We start from the raw sequence: 24,211 nt of genomic DNA, 5'->3' as shown, positions 1-24,211 counted from the left end.
GCATCGATTAACGCCGTGCTTACGGTCCCCACGTTCAGACGGGGAGGTGAAAACGACCTCATTAGAGGATGTGGGAGAACTCCGTCACCTGGACACACACACACACACACACACACACACACTCATGACCCCACCTCACTCTGAGCCTGGGAGCGCTGATCTGTGTCATCCGTCTGTCCTTCGTCACCCCCCCCCCCCCCTCCCCCGCCTCTCCCCCTCGTCATCGACCCACCGCGTCCACACTGCCTGAAATATGTCGCCACTAATTACAAGTATTAATTGGAAAAAGGAAATCAATGAGTGGATGAAACGTGTGTGTGTGTGTGTGTGTGTGTGTGTGTGTGTGTGTGTGTGTGTGTGTGTGTGTGTGTGTGTGTGTGTGTGTGTGTGTGTGTGTGTGTGTGTGTGTGTGTGTGTGTGTGTGTGTGTGTGTGTGTGTGTGTGTGTGTGTGTGTGTGTGTGTGTGTGTGTGTGTGTGTGTGCACTTTGTGGGTCATCTGTCTGCTTATAAATCAACTGTATGACACTGGCACACACACACACACACACACACACACACACACGCACACTTTTTGGACGCTAAAAACGGAGATTGCATTTATGTTGCTTAGTGTTGATCAGTGATCATTTATTAGTCGTGGAATTTCGTTGGATTTGTTTTGAGACATTTTCAAAAATGTCAATGATTTTCGCTCAGAAGGCGATTATCGGGCATTTTCCTCGACTGACGTCCAGATTATAGAAATTCCTCCTCCTCCTCCAACTGACAGCCAAAGTACCCCAGCTTATTACAATTCGTCAGTGCGTTGGAAACAATTTGTCCATTAAATAAAGTGAACAATGGGAGGGCTGCCTGACAAAACCTTCTTTCTGCGCCGCAGCCTTTTAATATCACTTATCGGTTTGAATTAGGATCCTTGTTAGATGAAAATAGAGGCTGATTTGGTCTTCAAAATGAAAAAGAATAGCTTGGCTCTATTCACTCCACCTCCACCTCCACCTCCACCCTCCTCTGTGTGGCGCGACCCTCATTTCTGCAGGTGTTCACTAATAAACTCCCGTCGTTCGGTCAGTCAGTGGTCATGGAATCGAGCCGTGGACTTTTTATGGCGCAGGAGACCCAGTTTACATCTACTGTTGTTTTTTTTTTTATAGCACTTAGAAGATATTTGGACCATTTGAATTATTTTCGTAATCATTGGACCATATCAATATAAAAGCACCTAAAACTTGTTCATTTATTAAAAGTTGCTGTCTAAAGCAAGAAGATGGTGCCTGAAGCTGAGATAGCTTTGATGCTAATTCCCGTTAGCTTCAGGACTCATTTGATCACTTGAGACGCTGCTGTTTTTTTGGTCAAATCTAAACTTTGTCCGTTAACCTACAATTAAAGTAACAGTTCCCCATACAAGTCCCTGACAAATATCAGAATTCTATGGGTCCTGGACGAGATCCCTGTGGAACACCGCGCATTAATTAAGGCCTCAAAGTTTCATGTTTACACGGCAACGTTCTGAAAACGATGTCTGTATTGACGGAAATGGCAGAAAAACGCTGAAAATGGTAGTTTTTTTGTCGGTGTTTGTTTTTGTCACGAGAATCTTTTTTGTTCCACCGCCATTTCCACGGAGACGGAGCCAGACCTTTTGAACCTTGTCGTGAAAAAAAAAACAAACAAAAAAACGCTGATGCGCTAACCAGCTAACGGTACAAAGTTCGACATCACTAGTTCTCTTCTGTAGCGACTCGGAGCAAAACTTCACGGTAGAAGAACTCAGGTCTCGGTTTGTGACTTCGGAGGCTCTGCAGCTTTTATCTCCCAAGTAAATGAAGCCGACACTGAACATTTACCGACACTTAGCGTCTTCCACGGCTCTCCGAAGGCCCCGGGTCAGCGCAGTAAACAGGAGGGGGGGGGGGGGGGGGGGGTCTGGGAGGGATTTCCAGTAAAAAGGACCTGATCTGCCGGGTCCCTCTGGTCCCTCTGAGCTCCTCTCTGACCCTGAGCGTGTCTTCCTCTTCAGGCCCATCATCACTTCGCTCTCTCTCTCTCTCTCTCTCTCTCTCGTTCAGAGAGAGAGAGAGAGAGAGAGAGAGAGAGAGAGCTCCTCGCTCGGCGATTCTCCGTTCGTCTGATCGGGAGTTTAGGTCCTCTTTGTTTAGCCTGAATCATTAAGTGTTTTCTGTGAGGCTCAACAGTGACTTTTATTCCTCCCGATAAAACCCAGAGCTAATGAACAAGTAATTAGACACTCCCCCCCCCCCCCCCCCTCTTTTCCTGGGGATGCGAGTCGAACGGCCCTCTCGTGGCCCCCGTAGTCAACAATCGATGCTCTCCTGAGTGTTTTGTGTTTTTGTTTTTTTTTACTTGCTGCAGTTCTGATTCAATCAAGCTGAAGAAAATCCCCCTCGCTGCAGCACGTTTCTTCTCCTCTCCTTCAGTTTCCACTGCCGACTGCAGTGGCTTCTGGTCTCACGCTTTAGTGTCTGTTAGACCAGTGTTTTTCAACGTCTTTTGAGCCAAGGCACACTTTTGTCTTTGGAAAAATCTGGAGGCACACCACCACCCGAAAATGTTAAAACGTGTAACTCTGTAAGCCTGTATTAACAATATAAAGTCATTCTCATCAAAGATCAACAGGAATTAACAGGAATTAAATAAATACAGAAAATTTCTTTAAATTTGTTTTTATTTTTACTGACTCAGTGTGAAACCTGGACCTGTTCAGATGAACACGGAGCCGATATCCTGGTTAGCATTCTTCCTTTTTCAAAAACTTCTCCGTCACTGTCCATTACTCCATTACTTTGATACAAGATGGCAGCAGCCGCGGGCGGTGGAGATTAACCAGACTGACGTCTTTCAGTTTCGATTTCGCCAGCACACCCTCACGTCTTGTCTCAAAGTTCTGTGCTGAGAGCGAATGTTTTTTTTAGAAAAAAATGTCAAATTGGATAATTTCCCACGGCACACCTGACTATATCTCGCGGAACACCAGTGTGCCGCGTCACAGTGGTTAAAAAAAAACACTGTGTTAGGCGATGACCTGCCGGATATTATCTCGGTGTGACTGAAGGAAAAAGCTTGTTTGGTTGAGAAGGATGAAAAAGTGTTTGTTTGTTTTTTTTGGGGGGGGCGTTTCTCACGCTGGCTGGTTGGTCAGAGGACTCGCGGCGTCTTAATCGTCGCTTCGTTGTAATGGAGAGCAGTTCAGACTAAGGTGTGCTCAAAGAGATGGACAGAGAGTGTTGAGCTTCTGTTACTGAAAAGTGAAATGTGCAGTGTTGATCTGCAGGGTTAACATCAGTCAGTGTGTATTAATGTAAATTCAGGCTCATGTCCTGTTCCCAGAATTTATTCATATTATAATGTAACAGGCTGAAGTGATGAGATGATGCAGTGTGTGATATTGCTTTAATGTAAAGTAAGTATGAGCCATTGGCTGTGTGTGTGTGTGTGTGAGAGAGAGAGAGAGAGAGAGAGGGAGAGAGGGAGAGAGGGAGAGAGAGAGAGAGAGAGAGAGAGAGAGAGAGCACTTGTTTATCCAGTACTTTGGCCCTCAGGGTCGTCCTTCCTTCTTTCTCTGCTCCACCGTGGCTCTTCACTCAGGGCTGAGGGTCCTTTCAGAACCCACCACCACCCCCACCCCCACCACCACCCAAATAAACAAACCTCTCCAACCACCAATGTCCTGTCTCCTGAAGAGGGTCCAGTCCTGGTCCTGGAGGTGCTGCTGTCCACTTCCAACACACCTGAATCCCATCACGAGTCTCCACGGAGCTCCGACACACACCACTCATCAGTGTGCCCCCCCCCCCGGTGGACCCCCAGTACACAGAGTGAACATCAGTAATGCATAGAAACGAGACCAGGGGGAAATATGAACCTTAGAAACGCACAACTCGCCCAGTGTGGTGAGCGCAAAGAATATTTAAAGCCATTTGGTTTTGCAGTAAACTATGGATTTCCAAGAGGCGCCACAACAGACTGTGAATTAATACTGAATGAAACGTGTTGTTTTTTTTCCCACCAAAATGACTAATTTCCTGTTCCTGTGAGTCACGTTGCCATGGTAACAGTGTGGTCCATCACCTCAGGGACAAATTATTTCATAAGAATTAAAGCATGAACAAACAAAACGCAAAACCTGTGAGAGGGGAATGTTTGAAGCAGAAATCAAACACGAGTCTCAACGTTTGTTTTTGTTGATTTTTTTTTTAATATTTAACAATTTTTGTACGAATGCAGCAAACAGAATGGACACGTTCTGTTGTTTCACGTCACAATTTGTTGCAAAACTTGAATTCAATGAGACTATTTATTTTCCCGCCAAAATTGTTTCTACTTCCTGTTTCCGCGAGTCACGTGACCAGAGGAACGTTGTCAATAGTAAATGTGTCAGCAATCGATTCATGGATACATTTTTATTTAAGAATAAAGGATATTGAACTTTAAAAAAAAAAAAAAAGAGCGGGAACATTTAAATCTAAAAATCAAACATTACAAGTTCTAAACACCGAACTAGAATGAGGCAACAGATTTTCAGTAAAATATCAGTTTTTCAGGTGAAGTTAAAGTCACAGAGTGGACACGCTTTGTTATTCCTCCTCACGGTTGTTGTGTAACGCAGAATAGAATAGAAATTCAATGAAACTAGAATATTTTCCCGCCAAAAATGTTTGTGCTTCCTGTTCATGCGAGTCATGTGACCAGAGCCAACACATTGGACCATTAACCTTTTTTTTTAAATTATTATTATTTTATATTTGAGGCTTAAATTGATCAAACAATCGTTTACAATTAAAATTAGATCATTATTCTTTGGAAATTATAATTGCTTTTCCAACACAGTTTGTAAAAGTATATGTATATAAAAGTATAATTTTTGTTCCATATTGTTCCTGTCGTGGTGTTTCTTTTGATTCTCGCTTGTGTTTATGTTTATTGGTTAACCGTGACAGATTAACTTCTGACACATTAATGGTCTGACGATGGCAAGAACGAGCCTCTTGTACAACAAAAGGATTGTTTTCTCGTGCTGTATTGCGTTTTAGTGAAATGAAAACGATTCTGACCGATGAGCGACGACCACATTTGCATTACTTGTGTTTTTCTGCAGACACGAGAGAACAGCGTGTAAAGTGGGTGCAGCAGGCCACGTAATGACAACATCCATCAGGTGTGTGTGTGTGTGTGTGTGTGTGTGTGTGTGTGTGTGTGTGTCTGTGTGTCTGTGTGTGTGTGTGTGTGTGTGTGTGTGTGTGTGTGTGTGTGTGTGTGTGTGTGTGTGTGTGTGTGTGTGTGTGTGTGTGTGTGTGTGTGTGTGTGTGTGTGTGTGTGTGTGTGTGTGTCCCAGGCCGACTACAGCCGGGCTCAATACGACGTTCCAATCGGCGGTGTAACTTAATAAAATGCTCACATTGCCGCCTGCATCTCGTTTTAATACTGTTAGAAAATTAATTCCTCCACAAAGATACGAGTGTAATAATGTGGCTCGCAGGCGGGGCGGAATATCCCCGTAATGCTGAATGTACAAAGAGCTGCCAATAAGACGTGTGGCGCCATTACCGGCGCGGTTCCTCTTCAATAAGTCAAAGTGGGCTAATAAAGCCAGGGGCGCGTTGCCGCCGCTGCTTTCTGCTAAATAATGAAGTGAATGAAGTCGTCTGCAGCTCGCCGCAAACTTTTCCTGTTCCTGGAGTTGTAAAAGTCTGGTAGGTGTCGCCCCCTGGTGGAAGCAAGAAGGATTTAAAAAAAAAAAATGTTTTAATGTCAAATATATTAATAAACTGTAATACTGTTGAGATCAAACTAGCTACGCATTTTGGACAGTGTCGCTGCGTCTTACCCGGAAAACCTGCGTTCTGATTGGACAGCGTCGCCTAATTCCTCGGGATTCCCTCGAACGGGGAAACCCCCCCGTCCACCGCCATTTTGAATCTTTCACTTCCGTCAACGTTAAGATCATAACTGGAACGTATTAAAAAAAAACTCACTGAGAAAAGTAAAAACGACTGATGATTATTGATGATTGATTATTTTGACTTTCTAATCCCGAAGTTTCGTCACTTTTTAGAGTTCAGAAGAAAAGTTGACTGAAGAGGAAGAGGAAGAGGGACAGGATTTGATTTATAGACACAAATTTACCATGTTATTATACGAAACCTGTCTATGGATATAAAGTGACGAATACAATAAATATGGTGTGGCAGTAGGTTGTATGTGGTAGTATGGAAGTAGGGTGTGGCAGCTCCATTTTAATACTACTTTAGAAAAGGTTTTTTTTTTTTTTTTGAACAGCAATGTTTTGAAAACGACATCTGTCTCCATGGAAACAGCAGAAACTCTGAAAACAATGTAGTTTTTGTTGCAGGCCAGGAGTTGATGCAGTCGGTTGTTTTTGTAGTAAAAGAAAACAGACATGCAGAGACATTCTCAACATAACGAAAGTTTTGCGTTTTCAACAGAAATCGTTGCCGTGTAAACGGGCGTCACATTGCTGTGGTCATTATCACTGTGACCACCAGAGGGCGACAGACATCTGGCCAGCTTGAAACAAACCAACATTAACAGTCGGGGCCTGTTTAATCTCGAATTTACAGGGAGAATTAGTAGAATTGAAAACTTTAGCAGTCGGTGACTTATTTATTCCACTTCTAAAGTCTTCGTTCAATAAAAATCCAATCCAATAAATAAGGATCTAAATGTGTGAGCTCTCCCACAGAGCGGCACTTTACTCGCACGGTCTCCATAAAAACACTCAATTATTAATGTTAAACGTTTTTTTTTTTTTTTAAACAGATGGCTCGCCTACACAGACGGACAAGAAAGTGAGGTGTTCGTTTATTATGACACGTTATATATATTTATATAGCCTGACTCTCTAATGGCATTTAACATGACGGCTGCTCGGCAAGAAATGGACGAAGTCATAGTTAAAAAAAACCCAAAAAAAACACGAGAGGTGAGATGGAGGGGTTGACTTACACCGGGAGAAAGAGTGAAGGCAAAAGAAGTTGTATAATCGACTCCGGCGGGGCTGAATCCAGACTAAACAGAGACTTTCGGACTCGGGTGAAGATAAAATGGACTCCGGAATGAGCGAGCGCAGCGGGGAATAACTGCTAATGCTGAAGTCGGCCAGACGTTCCAACGAGGCAAATGTAAGTGAGGGCGGACGTTGAGTCAGGTCTGATGTCTCGTCTCGAGCTCGTCTTGAGCTCGTCCTCCAGGAAACAGCCGTCAAAGAGACTCTCCAGGCATTTTTTTTTTTTTTTTAAACGGACAGGAGGAGCTCATAGAGTCACATATGAAACTCTGGCAATCTACCTGGGGACGATCTATAAATCTGAAGCTAAAGATTTATATACTCAGTCCTGGAAGTTCTGGTTGTACGAGCTGTGAAGTAGTTCACCACCGTGACACTAGGGGGTGCAGTAGGGTCAGTTGAAACCCGTAGAGCCCAGCCCTCCTGGTCCATGACGTAGTAAGACGTAGTAGAGCGGCTCGACCGCCGCCCGTCATGTAGCCAGACGAACGTTTTCCCGGTTTTCACTCGACAGAAACTCTTGCAACTTCACAATAACCCAGTGTTGTTCACACTTTGTCGCCCCCCGGTGGCCGTGGCGATGACGGCCGCACCGATATCGACTGCATTCATAGTTTTTTTGATTGAAAATCTCAAGGATTTTGAGTTGAAAATTACTTTTGACTCCACTGATGTCATCATTATGAAAGAAGAAAGAGAGTGCAAATGAATGAAGTGGCTGAATGGATCGTGTTTCGCCCTCTCGTGGCCACATTTCCCAGTGTTGGTTGTGTGGCGTAACCACGGCGACGGTTGGCCCGAGCTGCAGTTGGAAGTGGCGCTGCCGGCTGTGTGATCTTGTAAACAGAGACGACGAGCTGAAAACAGTGTTTAACATCAGCCGAGTCGGTTCCTCAGCTTTTTACATTTTTTATGTTTTTTTTTCTTTTTTTTCAACCATCTCATTAATCACATACAAAACGGAACAATGTGCAGCATCGACACTGTGTTGCATCACCTTGTTAAATTTAATTTATGAACGTGGGGGGACCAGCGGGAGCTGCTCTCCCTCAATTAAACAGCACGATGTCCTGAGACACAAGGTTTTTTAAAAAAAAAAGAAAAGAAAAAAGAATATGACCCCCGCTGCTCCCCAAACACATCCCACCTCAAAGCTCTCTGGATTCCTGACGCTCCGAACAAAGATCATTACTGCCGTGTAAGTTGACGACAATTAGTGTTTCCCTGGAGTTCCGAGTTCCTTTATACAGAGCAGCCAAAAAAAAAAAAAGATTAAAAGTCACAAGTTACTTGGCGAAGTCATATTATTAGCTGGGGTTACGTCAGTCAGCGGGCGACGCTCCGTAATGTGAAGTTACGTCAGGCTAATGCGAATGCTGCTTCCGCCAGGACGTGTTTCGTGTTGCCGTCAGGAATAATTAATATTAACTGAAAAAGAAAGTGACGTCTGTCTTTTTAAATAGAGACGGTAGCTTTGGAAAATGCTAACGTGATGAATGTTGCCTTCTGGCCGCCAGCAGGTGACATTTGGACTCGTTGCTAATCGCTAATCTCCTTTTAAAACAAACTACATTCAAACTCTTGCGATTGTCAGTATTAACTCTGTTTGAAAGGTCGCCTCCACTATGCGGCAGCAGAATTTCCCGCTCCGCCTGCCGTGAAAAACTGCTGCTTATTCTGTTCTTGGGCCGATTGAAGCACGACAACGGTGACTCAGTGTACCACCTGCTGGATCGGAGTGTTACTACAAGACAGTTAGCGGTTGATTTGGAATATATTTCTTTATTTCTTTAAATGTGCACTTTTTTTGTGATAATTTCTAAGTAGAAAAACACAGTAAGGCACTAATAAAAGCATTTTATGAAACATTTAATCACTTTAATGAGGTCGGCGGAGGCGCTGATGGAGGATCTGATGGAGGTGTATTCGTCCCTCTGATGCGAGGGGATAAGAGCACCTCCTGGATTTCATCCGAACGTTCCCTCAAGAGTTCGACGTTTGCCAAAGTGTATTACACTGCTTTTAATTCAGAGCAGGAAGTTGCGCCGGGCGCCAGCCGGCTACTCCTCGTCGAAGTCATTAGTCACTGGATGTGGACTCTTCGCTGCTGGATAATTGAGGATGTGAGAGGATAAAAGATTTGACGACGGTGCTTTGCTAGTTGGGAGGAATAAAGCAGAATACGCCGTTTGAGAGTGATGGAGGGGGGAGCGAGGGAGGAACTGAGGCAACGTTTACAAAGCAACGAACTTGGTAGTTTTATTTTGACAGTCACCGTAATAATAATAACCCAACTTGGTCGCCTGTCCACTACAATGTCTTGTTTTCTTCTTCTGTTAATGTTGACGTGTTGTCCTCTGTGCATGCGTGTGTTTTTTTTTCCTTACAAAAAACAAACTACAACGTCCCCCTAGTGGCCCAACATGCTCACTACACCGTTTCCAGTGATTCTGCCGTCTAAACGCGAAACTTTTCTGAAACGGAATTGCAAACAACGATGTTGTGCCATTTAAAGTTACTTCACGGAGACACACTGTGATTCGTCCCTTCATGTTGTATAGAATGGAATTATATTTTAATTTTATATATATAGTATAAAATTAGTTATCAGCTATATGATTAAGGAATATATGACTACTAGGGTTCATCCACACGATGAGAAAAACTATATTTTTTTCTCCACACGGCTCGACACGAGGCTTCAGGGCATGTAGTGCACATGCCAGGCCTTTAGGGGGCGCTGTGACTCACCAAACAGAAAAAAAACGCAGAAGACGACAGAGCACATAGAAATTTAAACGTAGATTCCTGCTCATAAACCTCTCTATAATTCCAGTTCTAATTCTCGCCTCGGCCTCCGGCTCCCGGGTGCGAACGTGCAGCCGTCATGAAGATAATGGCGATTTGATTCCCGTTAGCCCGGATGATGTAATACACAATAACAGTATTTGTTTTCATCGTAACGTCTCGCACGCTCTGATTTATTCCGGCTGCCCGGCCCCTCCTGATAAATCCCCCCGTGGGAAACTGCTGCTGATTACACTCCGTCAGCGGAGGGGAGGACAGGTTAAAGACGCCATATTGTTATGAGTGCAGTTAGAGGACGACTCGTAAATCAAAGTACAGCAATGGAGGAGAGTTGTTTTGTTTTTTTTATTCAGCGGAGCACAGAGGGAGACGCTCCCAGGGTTGTTATGGAAAGAAAAAGTCTTCAACATAAACATGGACTCAGGTTTTCCTCTTTGTAATGGCCGAACTGCTCAAACAGTCGCTAATGACAATCACTCAGACATACACGTTTATTTTCCTGTTACTGTAAATCAAAGGTAAGATACTTATTTGGTGAAGTTCCTGTGTGGATAATGGAGATAATGTACTATTAGCGTTATCATTAGCTGTCAGCAGGGATGAGTTGCTTCAGGATTAATGAACATTGTCATATAGTAAACTGGAGTTAATTGAAATTATAGTGAAATTATAGTGACAGTCTTCCTTTAAATGGAGGCAGTAGCCTTGGAGATGAATGTGACCTTCTGGCTTCGGTGAAGTTTCGATTTCATACTCCGTCAATGTGGAAACTAATTACTGTTTAAAAAAATAAAAACTCTATTAAAATGGTCGTAAATGTAATTTAAATAGTTCTCACCATTTTCCACCGTGTGGCAGCAGTGAGTCGACCTTCTATGAATTTCTTCTTCTTACTGGCGTCATAATCTGCCGGTTCTCCTGTTCTCGGACTGACTGAAGAGAGACGGCGACTCGGTGTACCACCTGGTGGAACAAAGTGGAATTACAAGACATGAACTTGAAACTTCTTCATGAACAGTGTGGCGACAGCAAGTATCCTGATTACTTACAGCTGCTTGAAGTTAGACGATGACAGACTAAGCTCATCCTGGAGAATATTTCCATTCCTCCGCATAAACCAGGTATTTTTTTTTAAATCCTTACATAAATAGTGCCAGCTCAACACGCCCAAATACATGGATGGTTTGATATAATGAGCTAAAACAGCTGCTCGGTGGGTAAATATCAGCGTTTACTGACCTTTCGTGAAGCACACCTGAATCTCTACCTATGCGTGGCATTCAGATGAGTTGACGCCTCCACAAAGACGAGATAGAAGAAGACCTTTATTGCGATTTCGTTTGAAAACTTTCCTGGTCCCAGCAGCATGTGATAAAGACCGTTTGGCATGGATGAAAGCGGCAGCATAAAAAAAAAAAAAGTTATAACTTTAAAAATGGGTACGGATTACAATTCGGGGTACAGAACAGTTGGGGTCATCTCCGTCTGTCCTCCGTCCTCACCATCGTCCCCTTCCTCTCTTCCAGGGTGTGACAGTGACTTCTGGGGTCCTCACTGCAGCAGTCGCTGTCAGTGCCGCAACGGCGCCAAGTGTAACCCCATCACGGGCGCGTGCGTCTGTACCGACGGCTTCCAGGGGTGGCGCTGCGAGGACCCTTGTGACCTCGGCCTCTACGGGAAGGACTGCCTGCTGGAGTGCCAGTGCCTCAACGGCGCCACCTGCCACCACGAGACCGGAGAGTGTCTGTGTGCGCCCGGATACACCGGAGCCATGTGAGTGGATGTTGGCCCGTTGTTTTGTTGTTTTTTTTTTAATCAACATCAGCTCAGAAGACGTGAACTGTTTCCGTGACCTCGCTGCCCCGTGACGCCCCGTTCCCTGACGGAAGACTCGTCTGACAATGTTTCCCGTCTTTAACGTTCCAGCTGCGAGGAGCCGTGTCCGCCGGGTAAACACGGCTCGCTGTGCGAACAGCGCTGCCCCTGTCAGAACGGAGGGATCTGCCATCACGTCAGCGGAGAGTGCGCCTGCCCTGCCGGCTGGATGGTACGAGTCGCTGCGCACAGGGCTAACACGTAGCATCCAGCTAACACGTCGCATCTCGGTAACACATAGCATCCAGCTAGCAGGTAGCATCTCGATAATACATGGCATCCAGCTAACAGGTAACATCTCAATAACACGTAGCATCCAGCTAACACATAGCATCTCGATAACACATAGCATCCAGCTAACACGTAGCATCTCGATAACACATAGCATCTCGATAACACGTAGCATCCAGCTAACAGGTAGCATCTTGATAGCACGTAGCGTCCAGCTAACACGTCGCATTTCGATGACACGTAGCATCCAGCTAACACATAGCACCTCGATAACACGTAGCATCCAGCTAACACGTAGCATCCAGATAACACGTCGCATCCAGCTGTATCTGTCGCGTCTCACAGTCGTCCTGGTCCTCCTCCACAGGGTCCCGTCTGTGCACAGCCCTGTCCCTTTGGACTGTTTGGCATCAACTGCTCCGTGGACTGCACGTGTCGCAACGGCGGCCTGTGTGACCACGTCAGTGGTCAGTGCCAGTGCACTGCCGGCTACGTCGGAGAGAGGTACCACACATTTTACTGCAGCAGAGGCAGATCTGGGCGGGAATCAGCAGGGGGTCAAACAGGCAATAAAGAGACGCCTGCTGTCGAGGTAAAGATGCTCCGCAGGTTTATTGCCGCTAAAGGAGAATAAAACATTCAGCACAAGATGCATTTTTCAGTTTGCTTTGTTGAATTAGTGATGATAGATAAAATGCAGTAAAATTGAATATACCTGAAGAATAAAAACAACGATATCAGGAGGGTGTTGGAGGGTCGTGGGCCTCTGGTTCAGTTGGAAAACTGTATTCGTGTTTGTATTGGATGTATTTCAGTTCAGTTTTAGGTTGATTTTGTCCTGTTTGAGACTCGTTAGATCCTGGCGTGCAGCAGTTTAAATTTAAGCCACTTTATAATGATGCGTTCACACAGGCACCATTTGATCCGGATCAGTTCGTTTCAGGGAAAATCGGCTTGGTCTGGGTAAAGTATGGAAGGTCCCGTGGACTTTGACACGGATCAAAGGAGTGATCTCTTGTCCTCTTGGGCCGATCGGTTCACTTGACCTTGTTTCTGATCGGTGGACGGTGTGAACGCCTCGGGAACTTTCAGTGGACATTCCAGCGGGCGGAAGCGAAAAGGATGTAGGAAGCAGACGCAGAAAGGAAAAAGTCTTGTGGGCAGACGTGGAGTAGCGAGGAAGAGGCAGCGAGGAAGGCGCTCATTGATATCTGGTCGGAAGATGCGATATCTCTCGTTGCTTTATCTCCGCTCCCATTAGCCACGAGCCACTACCGTGAAACCAGCGTTTGACTGAAGCCTCCCTCCGGTGCCGAGCGTCTGGATCCCGAGCCCCGAGTGTCCGAGCTTCATTCTCCACACGTCCTCGAGCCGGGAGAGTGAAGAAGTAGACAAATCACTCAATTAAAGCTGCTCGGAGAGGAGTTCTGCTCAGTGTCACCTTTAAATCACACATACCTCCTACACACTCTTATCTGCTCTCACTCCATCACACTATTACTCCTGCAGCCTCACACTCCAGGAGAATGGATGGAGGCTATTTGGCTCTGTGGAGGAAGAGGAGGGGGAAGAGGGGGGACTTTGGGTATCATGAGACCAGCCTGGCTTTGACGCTAATGCTACAATGCTAGTAAGCTCAGCTTTCGCACTGCTGATAGCATTCAGAAGAAGTTACACATGAAAAATTAACTTTCACTCTGACAGGCCAGCTTTGGCCCGCGGACCGGATGTTTACCTTTTTTTTTTTTCATCGCGGATCTCTGAGCTTTTTTTTTGGTGCTTTTTTTTTTCCCATTAAGAAGAGCTGAGAGGAAGTCAGAAGTCATCAGAAACAAATTCTGTGGTCAATGTTTGGTTTTCTCCGAGGGAATAGAAAATGTCCCGTGTTTTCACTCCTGAATCCTGATGGATGAGTGGAAAGAGGAGAAAGATGAGAAAGAGGACCTGCATCCACAACCAGGTTCTGTTAAAGGAACGTTCTGTTAAACAACCTCAAATCCTCTGCGGGAAAATCAAAATGTCAACTTTTACTCAATATTTGTGACGCTTTAAATGTCAGCCAGGAGGAAGAGGGAATCAGTTTGTGTGTGTGATCTGGACACACTCACACACACACACACACACACACACACACACACACACACTGGAAGTAGTTTGAGTTTTTACAAGCCTTACCACTGTTTTCACAGCGGTCATACTTCTGTTTTCGATTCATAACGGCCCCTGTGCTCTGACAAGCCTAAACTTACTCTTCCAGTTGTTGTGAAGTTCACTGAGTTTTATTAATGGTTCTATTTTGCAGCTTTTCTGACGACAGTAACCGTTTATCGCAGCGCCCCCCCCCCCCCCCCCACCCCCCTATATAAGCTTCTATGACCTGAGATAAGTTTACACTGAACACCAGAAGTTTTCAGGTTCCAACAAGGATAAAATAAATTGTTATAAAAAAAAATTACATTTGGGCAAAAACGTGCTGATGGTGATTTGAAATTTACAAGAGTGAATTCATTCAAAATTAATGGATGAATGAATGAATGAATGAATGAATGAATGAATGAATGAATGAATGAATGAATGAATGAATGAATGAATGGTTTATTTCGGTTACAGTTTCAGTATAAGTGCACCACAATATACTTGCAACCGAAATAGGTGTAGGCTGAAGCCAAGGCTTATTTTAGCCTATCCCTTAAAAACCCGTGCCCAGTTACCCCAGACACCAGTGATACAACAAATATATTCAAAAAAAAAAAAAAAAACGCAACTGGAGAAGAAAAGAAAAAAGAGGGAAAAAAAGAAAATAATAATAATAATAAACATAACAGTTGTAATACGGGAGAAAAAATGAATATGGAACAAAACAGAAGTAATACATGAGAAAAACCCAACCAAACAAAACAGAAGTAACAGAAATTATTGTTCATTGTAACCATTAATTATTTTTCTTTTTACTGTTTTTTTGAAGCAGAACAGTGATTTGCACAGTTTTAAGTCGTCACTGAGACCAAAATCTGTTGGTATTTTGGTTCCTTCTTTTCGGGTAAGTTGGTTTTTGAAACGTATCTTTGACGGGGTTTCAACGGGTCCTTTTGCCTTCATTGGAATTGTCAGACGACGTTTTTGATGAAGGCAGGAATATGTCAAAAGTATATAGAAAATAAAACTTTATTGCCCAAAGAGAAGAAAGCAAAACTTTTTTTTCCTCGAGAATCTAGCAGGTGGCTAAAAGAGCCTCAGAGTGCCTTTCGAAGATAACTGTTCCCGGTCTTTCTCGTTCTCCGAACAGATGCCAGGACGAGTGTCCGGTGGGGACATACGGCCCGCAGTGCGCCCACAAGTGTGACTGCCAGAACGGAGCCAAGTGCTACCACATCAACGGGGCCTGTCTGTGCAATGAGGGCTTCAAGGGCCCCAGCTGCCAGGACCGCTTCTGCCCCAGCGGCCTCTACGGGCTCATCTGTGACAAATACTGCCCCTGCAAGGCCGAGAACACCCTCAGGTAACCGGAGAACAAACAGAAATGGGGGGGAAAAACTGGGTTTCGGTGGTCCCTTTATGCCACGATGCTGCTGAAAACGGGTTGGGTTTTCAGTGGCTCCAAACACTGGTGTCATTTAAAACAGACAAAGTCTAACAGAAGTTTGACGCTTTCACTTAAAGGGGTCATTCCAACGGTACTAATCGTCCCCATAGCTGGAACGACGCCCCAGAAGTGAAGAAAGTGTGTCCTCTCTACTCCCTGGCTTGTTCCAGGTTTTAAAAAGTGAGTTGCTCCAACCGGCCAATCAGAAATCAAACCCTATAATAGTGTCATCGGAGGGTTCAGCCAATCACAATCAAGGTTGGCTCCTCTCCCTTTTTGGCTCCTCCCACAATCAGGCAGCTCTGCTCTGGCACATGGCGCCACGAGAGGAAGTACTTCCTTCCTCTTCCCATAGATGGGCGTGCGTGGGCGGAGCCAGTCCAGCTCACACAGACACAGCAGATTCTGAATGCAGCTCCTATGAGCCAATATTCAAATGGAGGGGAAAATCAAGGAAAAGCTGGATTTGGGGCGAGAAACTTTGAAAACAAAATTTTTTGGGACCAAGGAGATCATGTGAAAGTGTTTAAAACACCGTCGCGCGAACGGGGCCTCAAACTTTTGTCTCCACTTTATACATTTCTTGAACTTTTCTACCTGAGCGGCTCTGCTGTGAAGTGATGTCCTCTCTCCCCAGCTGCCACCCTCTGTCGGGGGAGTGCACCTGCGCCGCCGGCTGGGCGGGGCTCTACTGCAACGAGACGTGTCCGGCTGGGTTCTACGGCGAGGGCTGCAGGGAGCCGTGCGCCTGCGCCAACGGAGCCGACTGCGACGGCATCGCCGGAGCGTGCACGTGCGCGCCGGGATACATCGTGAGTGTCAACGTAGAAACACACCAAGACGTCCAGTTTGGGTAGTTTTATCTCCACGTCTTCGTTCCAAACATCAACAATTCGCTTTACAGGGAGTTGGATTCGCAGATTTAGAACCCTGTGAACATAAACCATCTTAAATTTCTTCTGGAATCCAGACTCTATATCTGAAGTAGCTCAAGTATTTGTAATCATTTTAAAGATGTAACTTGGAACTGCAAAGGAAGGAGCATTTCTGACCTTTTTCAACAGAGTACATTAAAACGCTGAGTTACTTTTAAACTTATCTAACGGTTAAAGTAACTCCACCACCGTGGAGTTCCTGGTGATTTGCCTCCGATGAGGAACAGATCAGCGTTGGGATTCCTGAGCGGCGTGACGGCGGCTCAGCCCTCCTTTGTCTCCCAGAGTCTTTTAGAGAAGCGTGAAGCCTTTGATCAGAACCGACCGCGATCAGCCAAAAAGCGGCCTAATGAACAAGTGTCAGGACTTTTTTTAAGCGTGAAGCGTCTTGCATCAGCCGGAGGTCCGAGCAGAGCGGGGAGACTCCGGGAACGGGCTCTAATTGCGTGAAATCAAAGGGATTTTTTTCCCCGAGTGAGTGAGTGAAAATGCCGGATGCCGGTTCACGCGGAGGTTCAAGGCAGCGAGCAGCTGCAGGAAAACCAGCAGCGTCATCCATCAGCTGCTGGATGACGCTGCAGCCCCGCCATCAGGCAGGTGGAAACATGTGGGTCAGCCTGATGGAGGAGGAGGAGGAGGAGGAGGACCCAGCCGGCTGCTCACTAGCACCTCCAGGTCACTGTTACTACGGTTACAAGAATGCAGCTTTTAAAGAGGATCTAAATGAGCGATCGTCACCGGTGTGGACGGTCGGATCGAGACGTTGCTCTTGTTTTTCTAGCGCTGGGATTTTTCTGAATTCTCAGAAAAAAAAAAATTTTTTTGATTATAATTTATTTTCTAACGGAGCCCCCGATCTCGGGATCTCGCAAAACTGTCTCGAGATCTCGCAATAACTTTTGCGAGATCTCGCAAAACTATATTGTTCTATATGCGCATGGTCTACGTCAGTGTTTTTCAACCACTGTGCCGCGGCACACTGGTGTTTCCGCGAGATATAGTCAGGTGTGCCGTGGGAAATTATCCAATTTCACATTTTTTTTCTAAAAATCATTTACAGTGTGTTGAAGAGTAATCATGTATAAATACTCTTCGGCAATAGATGGCAGCACAGAACTTTGCCGGTGAAGTCGAAACTGACAGACGTCAGTCTGGTTAATCTCCACCTCCTGCTACCATCTTGTATCAAAGTACTGTGTCAGTGACAGTGATGGAGAAGTTTTTGAAAAGGAAGAATGTGAACCAGGATCTCAGCTCTTCATCCATCAGGTCCAGGTTTCACACTGAGGGAGTCACAATTAAAAAAAGAAATTGGGAAATACTTTTTTTCTGTATTTATTTGATTCCTGTTGATAAAACTTTGATGAGAATTACTTTATATTGTTAATATAGGCTACAGAGTTTAACATTTTAACATTTTCGGGAGGTGGTGTGCCTCCAGATTTTTCCAAACAAAAAAGTGTGCCTTGGCTCAAAAAAGGTTGAAAAACACTGTTCTATGTGATCGACGAAGTTTGTCCTTTCAGAGACACCGTACACCCCCACTGTTGTTTGAGAGACGCTAAAGCTAATGGAGGCCACCCACCCGTACGAGAGTTTTGAGTTTTATTTTGAAATTGGCCTAAAAATATATAGACATTCAAGCAGTGCTTAGCGAAAGGAAAATGCTTTTGCGACATCTTGCAAACGTTATCGCGAGATCCCGAGAAAGTAGGGTTAGGGTTAATTAGTTTTAAATAGTTTTTTTTTTTTCTCCATGTCCCTTCGGGGGCTCCGTGTTTTTCCCCCTGCAGACGACGAAACCTAAAAGTTTTTAGTTTTTTTTTGTAATGTCTTGTTGAGCTTTCACACACAGAATTTGATCCCCACTCATGTACCCTGACCAGTTGACCTTTGACCTCATGGTCACATGGTCAGGAGTGTTCACAGTGGGAGGTAGAACAGGTTTATTTTCAGATTATCTGTTTCAACGTGTCGTGACTCTGCTGGTTTTTTAGTTCAAAATCTAAGAAGAAAATCAGGAGGTTTATTGAATTTTCTTGACTTTTTTTTGTGGTTTTTTTTTTTTGAGACAAATACAAACAACGGGCTCATAAAACTGCTGGAATCCTCCAGAGGAACATCAGGATGCGTCGATGCGGCCGGATTTATTATTCCTGCGTTCTGCCTGATTTTCCTCATCGGGCTTTCTCACGTTATTTATGAACAAAGTTTTCCTTTTTTTTTCTACGAAGTCTTTAATCCGGTAACTTTTTTTAATAAGGCCTCTGTCTCCTCCCGTCTCTGCACCTCTGGCTGCTTTGTGAATATTAGATTAATGGTGGTGTGAAGCAGCAGGTTGGAAGCAGGTGGCTTCAATTAGAGCAGTTTGCATCGCGGAGGCGCTGATCGATGGACGTGTCGGCGCCGCGGGAACTGGAGACCCCCACAGGCTCAGGTTCCACTTCCTGTCCGTCCCGCAGACGCTCTGATTGGACGCTGAAGACGTCCGTCCTTTATGATGCGGGTCCAACCTGCTTCTCTTTATCGAAAGAAGCCAACGTGTCTTTCGGCCGGGTTCAATGTAGTCTGAGTTATTAAGTCTGTTAATTGAATTTCAAGATGATTCAATTACTCTGCATCTGTGTGTGTCAGAGTTGATGTTGCTGCTTCATTATGAGACTTTGTAGGATAAAGTCGGAGTAAAAAAACAAACCATTTTACCCTGAGTATAACCCCAGTAAAACCAAAGTATAACTCCATAATATCCTGAGTATAACCTGAGTATAACCGCAGTAGAGTACAACCCCAGTATATCCCGAATATGTCCCGAGTATAACCCCGGTATAACCCCGGTATAACTCCAATATAACTCCAGTATAACTCCAGTATAGCTCCAATATAACTCCGGTATAACTCCAGTATAACTCAGTATAGCTCGGTATAACGCCAGTATAACTCATTATAATTCCAGTATAACTCAGTATAACTTAGTATAACTTAGTATAACTCAGTATAACTCAGTATAACCCCAGTATAACTCCAGTATAACTTAGTATAACTCAGTATAACTCAGTATAACCCCAGTATTACTCCAGTATAACTTAGTATAACTTAGTATAACTTAGTATAACTCAGTATAACTCAGTATAACCCCAGTATAACTCCAGTATAACTCAGTATAACTTAGTATAACTTAGTATAACTCAGTATAACTCAGTATAACCCCAGTATAACTCCAGTATAACTTAGTATAACTCAGTATAACTCAGTATAACCCCAGTATAACTCCAGTATAACTTAGTATAACTTAGTATAACTCAGTATAACTCAGTATAACCCAGTATAACTCCGGTATAACTCCAGTATAGCTCGGTATAACGCCAGTATAACTCAGTATAACTCAGTATAACCCAGTATAACTCCAGTATAGCTTAGTATAACTTAGTATAACTTAGTATAACTCAGTATAACTCAGTATAACTCAGTATAACTCCAGTATAACTTAGTATAACTTTGTATAACTCCAGTATAACTCCGGTATAACTCCGGTATAACTCCGGTATAACTCCGGTATAACTCCAGTAGAACTCCAGTATAACCAGAGTATGACCCCATATTGTCCCTGTGTGTCTGCAGGGGGACGACTGCTCCATCAGCTGTCCGGCCGGCCTGTTCGGGGTGAACTGCACCTCCTCCTGCTCCTGTCAGAACCTCGTCTCCTGCTCGCATGTCGACGGCTCCTGTACCTGCAGAGAAGGTGAGCTTCTAGTTTTTATATATATATATATAGTGATGGGACCAGATACTAATGGTTGGTCTTTCAGGGAAAGTCACAGCTCGGAGTTATAGATTTACAGTCTCACTGCCGTTGAAATTTAATTTGTAAAGCTGTTCCTTACATTAAGAACAATTACTTTGAGATTTATATTCCATTGTCTTTCTTGCTCTCCCCACGAGAGACTGTTCTCCTGCTGTCAAAAAAAGTAACTTTCAATCTGAGTACATTTTATAGGAGCTACTTTTTCACTTTTACCCAAATGCATTTTTAGACTTTGACTTGAGTAGAATATTTTAGTACTTTCCAACCTCTGATTTTACCACATATGAAGTCTAAAATCATCCTGGAATTCAGTCCTGAACTCATTAAGAATCCGTCTGAACATTAATTAAAACTGGTTAAAAATTGAGCTGAAATCAGAATTATCAACACAAACCCTGTAAAAAAACCAAAACAAGAACTAAAGATGAAATCAAACTAAAAACAGGACTGAAATCAAACTAATGTCTTGACGAGATGCGTCGTTTTCACTCCTCAATAACTTTAACCAACCGTGATGTTCTTTGTGTTTCCGCCCCGACGACGAGGCGTCCGACTCGTCTTCACGTCAGATGTTCTCCGTCGGTCTGATCCCGACCGCTCTCCGCAGCGCCGCGGATTTATAATTAGTCCTCGGCCTCCGTTAAGGTCGCCACAAACACGTTTTTACACAGACGGCAATTAAAGGGAGAAAACCTCCTGGATATTTTATTCTGCAGCCTGAGTTATGAGCGCTTGATTGACATTTATTGCCCCCGTGACTCTGAAATGTTGGTTTTATTTTCAGACGTGCGTCGAGCCGCTAATGACTTTGATTCGTCGGCACGACGCAATTTTTTTTTTTTTTTTGGGAGCCGTTGGCATGGCAACGGTGCTCTGAGCCCCTGAAAATGCAATTGTTCCAAGTTCCAGGTTCTCCTGGGTCTTGGTTAGTTCAATAACAGTCCAGGTTGGATCGTCTGTCCACTGGAACGCCGTTGTTGATGTTTTACAGCGCGTTGATCTCTCCGACGTCAAAAGTAAATCGACTGAAGGTCAGACGGTAATCAGGCGAAATCAGACGGAGATCAACCCAAATGAGAAGAAATTGACGTCAAGTCCGACAAAAGTCATCCAGACATCAGTTCATTCAAAATAAAAAATAGAACAAATCCCAAAGCGCAGTTGAATTTTCAACCTGCGCCTGAATTAAGTTGTAAACGATCTAAAATGTGTTGGAATGCCGCCTCAGATTGGCTGGAATGTTTTCTTTAGAGTCTCCAATGAGTTTGAAAACATTCAACTCCTTGATTTCTGATGCTTCAGAAACAAGTAAAAAAAAAAAAAAAAGTCAAAAACGCTGCTGATTTGAAACCTTCTGCTCCAAATTAGTCACTTTAACATTGAATCAGGTTGTTTTATTTCAATAATCTGAAGAAATAAACAAGCGCTCCCGTCTTCTGCAGCAATGACTTCTATATTCCCCCCAAATCTGTTGGATTTTTAATTTGGCGTCATCTTATAATTGGAGAACAGAGAGAGGGAAGTAAGTTACGCAATAAAAAAGCAGAAGCGTCCCTGAAGAGTGAAGACGGGCGTGAAGCACAACATCGTAAAACCTGCCGAGCTCGGGAGTAAAGAAGAATAAAACCCAAACGTCGACCACGTCATGTATTACAACACAGCTGGAAAAAAATCAGATACACAACAAAAGGCTCAGTTAAAAAATTTCACGATGTTTGGGAGCCTTTTCTTGCTTATTTTCAAAAGATGGATGCAGTTGAAATTGTATAACTGTATACTAATAATTTGTAAGGAAAGCCTAATGTAGATCAGTTAGTTACACTGATTATTGTCAGTATTATTATTGTATCTGTGTTTCCTTTCAACATTGACGTGTGTGTGTGTGTGTGTGTGTGTGTGTGTGTGTGTGTGTGTGTGTGTGTGTGTGTGTGTGTGTGTGTGTGTGTGTGTGTGTGTGTGTGTGTGTGTGTCGGTAGGCTGGCAGGGCGTGGACTGCTCCATCCCCTGCTCCAGCGGCACCTGGGGGCCGAGCTGCAACCAGACCTGCCGCTGCGCCAACGGGGCGGCCTGCGACCCCGCCGACGGCCGCTGCACCTGCTCGGCGGGCTGGAGGGACGAGCTGTGCGACGCCCCGTGTCCGGTCAGTGTCTCTCGTCTCACCCGGCGTCTCACGAACCCGTATTTTGTGCGTTTCGAAGGTGAAATCGCGAGGTTTGGACGCGTTGGTCGTATTTTATTCATGTCAGATCCGATCTGAGCGGAACCCAGACGTTACTATTAAGGCCGACATAATAGTAACGGTCGACTATTAACGCTTTAAACCAGAGTCAAACTTTGACGGTTTAAACAAAACCCAGACGCTTTAGATGTGTTTACGCTCGATTCAGAGAGTTTTCTCGGTCTACCCCAGCTTTTTGTCAAACTCTGAACGGACCCTCTGCTTCCAGGAGGGCTCGTTTGGCCTGGACTGCGCCGAGCGCTGCGACTGCCTCAACTCCAACGGCTGCGACCCGGAGAACGGCTTCTGTCGCTGCCTGGCAGGATGGACCGGTGAGTCGACACTTAACTTAACTCTTTGAAACCGACCCGGAGACCCTTCAGAGTTGATCAGACTCTTCAAGATCCAGGGACGTCTTCCCGCCGGTCCAACACTCTTGACTCAGCCTGAACCGTTTGTTCCACGTCAAGGCCTTGAATTTTCCGTCTTCTTTTATTTTAAATCACCTGAAATCCAAACGCTTAAAAATTACACTGAACAAATGTCAAAAATTGGAACGTTAATAAGTTGGATTACAATCAGGAGAGACTTTTATTTAAATGATTTTATTGCTGTTTTTATTTCCTTCATTTATCCATCCATAAAGGAGTGCATCCACAAAGTTTTATTTAATTGTATTTGCTTATTTAACTTATTTAATACTTGCTTTATGTCTTTAAAATATGCCGCGATTAAACGTTATGAGACTTGCAGTTAATTGTAAGCTTCTGCCTGATGCAACGTGCAGGAAGTTAAAAGGTTGAAACCAACAGAGACCGTTTTTTTTTAAAAAAGACGGAAATCGAACAGAACGACGTCGCTTCATCGTGGCTTCAGGCTGTGCGTCGCGGTTTTGTGAAAAGTAGCCAATTACTTTGCGAAAAGTTGTGTTTTCAGTGACTCTGGGCACTGTTGTCCAGTGAACGGACCCCGAAAAACTACGAGATTGAAATGTTAAATACAGACGTTCTGTCTGACGTCGCATTAAGAGGAAGTCTGTAACGCAGTGTTTCTGCTCTGGGAGCTAACGGGAGGAAAACATTGACTGGGAGTGGAAAAAAGAGAGGGAGAGAGAGAGAGAGAGGGAGACGGAGGTGGACATTTGTTATAATGAAAGCTCAACGGTTCCCCGGGAGTGATGGATGATGGACGGAGAACGCACGCTTGCAGAAAGTGCTGCCGGTGCAGATTAGCCTCTGGCTGGCCTTTGGGCCGGCTCGCCGTCAGGAGCCACGGCGCCGCCCGAATTGAGGGCAACGGAGGGCGGGCGAGGAAAAATACCTGCGTGTGAGAGGAGGAGGAGGAGGTGGAGGAGGGAAAGAAAGGGTGGGAGAGTAACCCCCCCCCCTTCGCTTACAAATCACTTCAGCAAGCGACAGACTCAAAGCCATAATTCTGAAAGAGACGGAGGTTCAGGCAGCCGTCAATAATTCATCCTCACAGACCTGTGGAGGGGAGGAGGGGGGAGGGGAGGGGAGGGGGGGGGGGGTTTTGGGAGTTGCTGTGACCTGGTCAGGGTTTTTATGAATCCAGTCCCCGAAAGACAATAAAAAACACAGTCTGAATTTGAAACTGAAACTTTGGCGTTCCAACAACAACAAAAAAAAAAATCTCTATTTTTTTCATAAATAATGAAACGTGAGCCACAGACTCTCAGTAACAGGTCTTCCA

At 44.6% G+C, this 24,211-nt stretch overlaps 1 protein-coding gene across 1 annotated transcript in view; it reads left to right on the top strand.

The window, feature by feature from the left end:
* The window catches only part of LOC308131432 (multiple epidermal growth factor-like domains protein 10), a gene marked incomplete at its 3' end in the record, with an annotated part of 64,702 nt that overhangs the window by 27,642 nt on the left and 12,849 nt on the right, over nucleotides 1-24,211 (top strand). Inside the window, exons 3-10 of the mRNA XM_080498160.1 lie at nucleotides 11,384-11,630; nucleotides 11,784-11,904; nucleotides 12,331-12,467; nucleotides 15,250-15,462; nucleotides 16,184-16,358; nucleotides 20,100-20,220; nucleotides 22,260-22,423; nucleotides 22,731-22,833. Coding sequence (XP_080354286.1) covers nucleotides 11,384-11,630; nucleotides 11,784-11,904; nucleotides 12,331-12,467; nucleotides 15,250-15,462; nucleotides 16,184-16,358; nucleotides 20,100-20,220; nucleotides 22,260-22,423; nucleotides 22,731-22,833 — 1,281 coding nt within the window. The remainder of the gene's footprint in view (nucleotides 1-11,383; nucleotides 11,631-11,783; nucleotides 11,905-12,330; nucleotides 12,468-15,249; nucleotides 15,463-16,183; nucleotides 16,359-20,099; nucleotides 20,221-22,259; nucleotides 22,424-22,730; nucleotides 22,834-24,211) is intronic.

This window comes from Blennius ocellaris (genome assembly GCF_963422515.1).
Source record: "Blennius ocellaris genome assembly, chromosome: 1".
Classification (NCBI taxonomy): Eukaryota; Metazoa; Chordata; class Actinopteri; order Blenniiformes; family Blenniidae; genus Blennius; species Blennius ocellaris.
This window is presented reverse-complemented; position numbering and strand designations above follow the sequence as displayed.